At 45.2% G+C, this 3,784-nt stretch overlaps 1 protein-coding gene across 1 annotated transcript; it reads left to right on the top strand.

The window, feature by feature from the left end:
• Positions 1 to 338: 338 nt before the first annotated feature.
• Positions 339 to 3,384, top strand: LOC147974374 (receptor-like protein EIX2). The gene has a single exon (XM_087519459.1). The coding sequence runs from the start codon at positions 345 to 347 to the stop codon at positions 3,279 to 3,281; it is 2,937 nt and encodes a 978-aa protein (XP_087375585.1). The 5' UTR covers positions 339 to 344; the 3' UTR covers positions 3,282 to 3,384.
• The last annotated feature ends 400 nt before the right edge of the window (positions 3,385 to 3,784 follow it).

The following is a 3,784-nucleotide window of genomic DNA, read 5'->3' as shown; positions in this document are numbered from 1 at the left end:
TATTTAGGGGTGTGTTTGCAGGTGGCATGGGAGCAGGCCGAAAGACGGCAAAAAAGATGTTCGATTTCGGAAAGCGATGTATGGCCTCCTGACTTGTGGTAGAATTTTCAGTGTTGTGGGATCTCTGACCAGCGTCGGCTTCACAGTTTGGTCCACAGCCATGGGAGGAGACCAGACTAGGAGAGAAGACAAGTCTTGATCTCGTCAGCCCAAACTGCAATTAGTACAGGAGACTAGACTTGAGATAAGGACATGCAGGGAGACCAGACTAGCAGTGAAGTCAGGTCATAAGATGCTTGAGATGAGTACCTAGCTTCTGTGTTCCCCAGCTAGCTTAATTTACCATGCGAGGTCATACAATGCTTGGATTGCTCACAACGCTGGCCCTTTGCTACCTTGTGATCATAAACAACACCAGGGGCACAGCTGCGTGCATTGCCGTGGAGAGGAATGCGCTGGCTTCATTCAACGCCAGCATCATTGATCCTGGTGGGAGGTTACACACATGGCAAGGAGAAAACTGCTGCAGCTGGGGCGGTGTGAGCTGCAGCAAGAAAAACGGCCATGTCGTCAAGCTGGACCTTGGTGGTTACTCTCTCAAAGGCGAGATCAGTCCATCTTTGGCCGGCTTGACCAGATTGGTCCACCTCAACCTTAGCCATGGCGACTTTGGCGTGGTGCCCATCCCGGAATTCGTGGGCTCCTTCAAGATGTTGAGGTATCTTGATCTGTCGCATGCCGGTTTTGGCGGAACGGCTCCTCCTCAACTTGGTAATTTGTCCAGACTCAGCTACCTTGATCTGGGTTCATTCGGAGGTCCTGGGATCATTGTGGATAATTTTCATTGGGTTTCCAAGCTGAATTCCCTGAGGTATCTGGACCTCAGTTGGTCCTATCTTGCTGCTTCCGTGGATTGGCTGCAAGCAGTGAACATGCTCCCATCACTCCAAGTGCTTCGCCTGAATGATGCTAGTCTTCCTGCCACCGACCTCACTTCTCTTTTTCAGGTCAACTTCACTTCCCTTAAGCTACTTAATCTGAAGAATAACGATCTGAATTCGTCCTTGCCGAATTGGATTGGCGAGCTATCCGCCCTCTCAGAGTTGGACATGACTAGCTGTGGGCTTTCAGGCATGATTCCTGATGACCTTGGCAAAATGACTTCACTTACGTTCATAGGGCTAGGGGACAACAAGTTGACTGGAGCAATACCAACATCAGCTAGTAGGTTGTGCAACTTGGTTCAAATCAGTTTGTCCGGGAACATCTTGTCAGGAGATATTGCAGAAGCAGCCAAGATCATGTTTCCCTGTATGAAGCGGTTGCAGGTCCTTGAACTTTCTGGTAACAAGTTAACCGGAAACCTTTCTGGTTGTCTTGAGGTCATGTCAGGTTTAAGAATCCTTGATCTTAGTGCGAATTCACTGTCTGGAGTTGTGCCACACAGTATTGGTAACCTATCAAGCTTGATAAAATTGGATATTTCCTTCAATGAACTTAAAGGCACACTATCGGAAATACACTTTGCCAATTTATCAAGATTGGATACTTTAGATTTAGCATCAAATTGGTTCAGGATTGTAGTCAAACAAAGTTGGGTGCCACCTTTTCAGCTCATAAATCTTGGACTGCATCATTGCCCTGTAGGACCAGAGTTTCCATCTTGGCTGCAGTCACAAACTAGAATCGAGACGATTGATCTAGGCAACACAGGCATCAGGGGTGCGTTACCTGACTGGATCTGGAACTTCTCTTCCTCAATGACTAGCTTAGATGTCTCAACAAACAAAATAACTGGCAAGTTGCCTGCAAGCTTGGAGCAATCGAAAATGCTGAAAACTCTGAACATGAGGAGTAATAAACTTGAGGGAGACATTCCAGATTTGCCGTTTAGTGTCCAGGTGTTGGATCTATCTGCCAACAACTTATCAGGATCATTGCCACAAAGCTTTCAAGACAAAGAATTGCATTACCTATCCCTGTCAGAAAATTTCATTAGTGGAGTAATCCCAGCAGAATTTTGCAAAATGAAATCAATGGAACTGATTGACCTATCGAAAAATAATCTTTACGGAGAGCTACCAAATTGTTGGCACCAGGAATCGAAACTGTATGTCATAGACTTTTCAAGCAATAACTTGTGGGGAGAAATACCATCCACCATAGGTTATCTAAGTTCCCTTATGTCACTGCATCTCAGCAAAAACAACTTATCTGGAATATTGCCCACCTCATTACAGTCATGTCAAACGTTGGTGTTCCTTGATCTCGCAGAAAATAATTTGTCAGGAAACATACCAAGATGGATAGGTGACAGTCTGAAATCTTTAATACTTGTGAGTTTAGGGTCCAACCAGTTTTCTGGTGAAATACCTGAAGAGTTGTCCCAACTTCCTGCTCTGCAATATTTGGATCTTCATAACAACAAATTATCTGGCCCTGTACCACGTTTCCTGGGAAATTTAACTGCCTTACACTTGGGCAATCTTGACCAGGAAACATCGCCTTTTGTTCAGTTCAAGGTTTATGGTCTCGGGGATGCTTACTTTTCTGTGTACACAGATGCCTTGGAGGTAACGTGGAAAGGTCAAGTACTTGTTTTTAAGATAATACCATTCCTGCTTACCGGAGTTGACCTGTCAGCAAACCAGTTAACTGGCGAGATTCCAAGTGAAATAGTGTTTCTGTCTGCATTACGGTTATTGAATCTGTCAAGGAACCACATCGGAGGAAGTATCCCTGCTGAACTTGGGAATTTGGTGGATTTAGAGTCACTCGATCTCTCATGGAATGATCTATCAGGTCCTATTCCTGAAAGCATTGTGTCACTAGTTTATTTGTCCTTCCTGAATTTGTCCTACAATGATCTCACAGGGGAGATACCGTCGGGAAATCAATTGCAAACTTTAGATTTGGACTGGTTCTTGGGAAACAAAAATCTCTGCGGGCCTCCACTTGACAAAATCTGTGTGCCCGAGGGTAACAAAAACCGGCGCCGCAAACATCATCTCAGATTCGACACACTGACATGTCTATTTACACTGCTCGGGTTTGCATTTGGAATCTCCACTGTATTCACCACCTTCATATGCAGCACGGTCGCGAGGAATGCTTACTTTCAGTTCACCGACAGGGTACTCGGCAAGCTGCGGACGGCAGTTGAGATGAAGCTTGGCATCAACAGGATGATGCCAGCAGGAAGAGACCCCTCCATGGCAACACGGAGTCAGGACTCTGTCACTTGCTACGAGCTGGAACAGCCTTCCACTGCTATTATGTAAAGCGCCTTGTAATATGAACGGATAGTCTGAAGTACCCATATGCTATTTTCTTGTAAGAATAACCAGCTGAGTTCTCTCACTTGCCCCGCTGGATATTATTGTACGATCCACTTGAAACTCATTTGATAACTCATACACATGGAGCATGCATAATTTTTCAAGTATCTTTGGCTTTGGTTTGACTCAATTTCTTGTTACAACTGCAACAGCTTTGATAAAGTTTAATTAATTTCGAAGTTGATCATCCCCTGACGGGTTGATTTCCAGCTGCTGGACGTCTGGTTTCAGTGCGGCGGCCATTTAGAGCTGCAGCAAGAACAGCAGACGGCGATATGTTTTGTAGCAGAGACGCAAAATATTTCCTTCCTCTACATGCTGGAGCGGCCCAAACAAACATTCAACAAGTTGGTTTAAATTCACCTTCTCCCCTGTTGCTGTGCTGTGCTGTGCTGTGCTGAAGAACATGGGCTTCACTGTTTATATGTTTGTTCATGAATGTGCCA

The sequence above is a fragment of the Triticum urartu genome, chromosome 4A, assembly GCF_056163025.1.
Source record: "Triticum urartu cultivar PI428250 chromosome 4A, HENAU_Tu73, whole genome shotgun sequence".
In the NCBI taxonomy this organism is placed as follows: Eukaryota; Viridiplantae; Streptophyta; class Magnoliopsida; order Poales; family Poaceae; genus Triticum; species Triticum urartu.
This window is presented reverse-complemented; position numbering and strand designations above follow the sequence as displayed.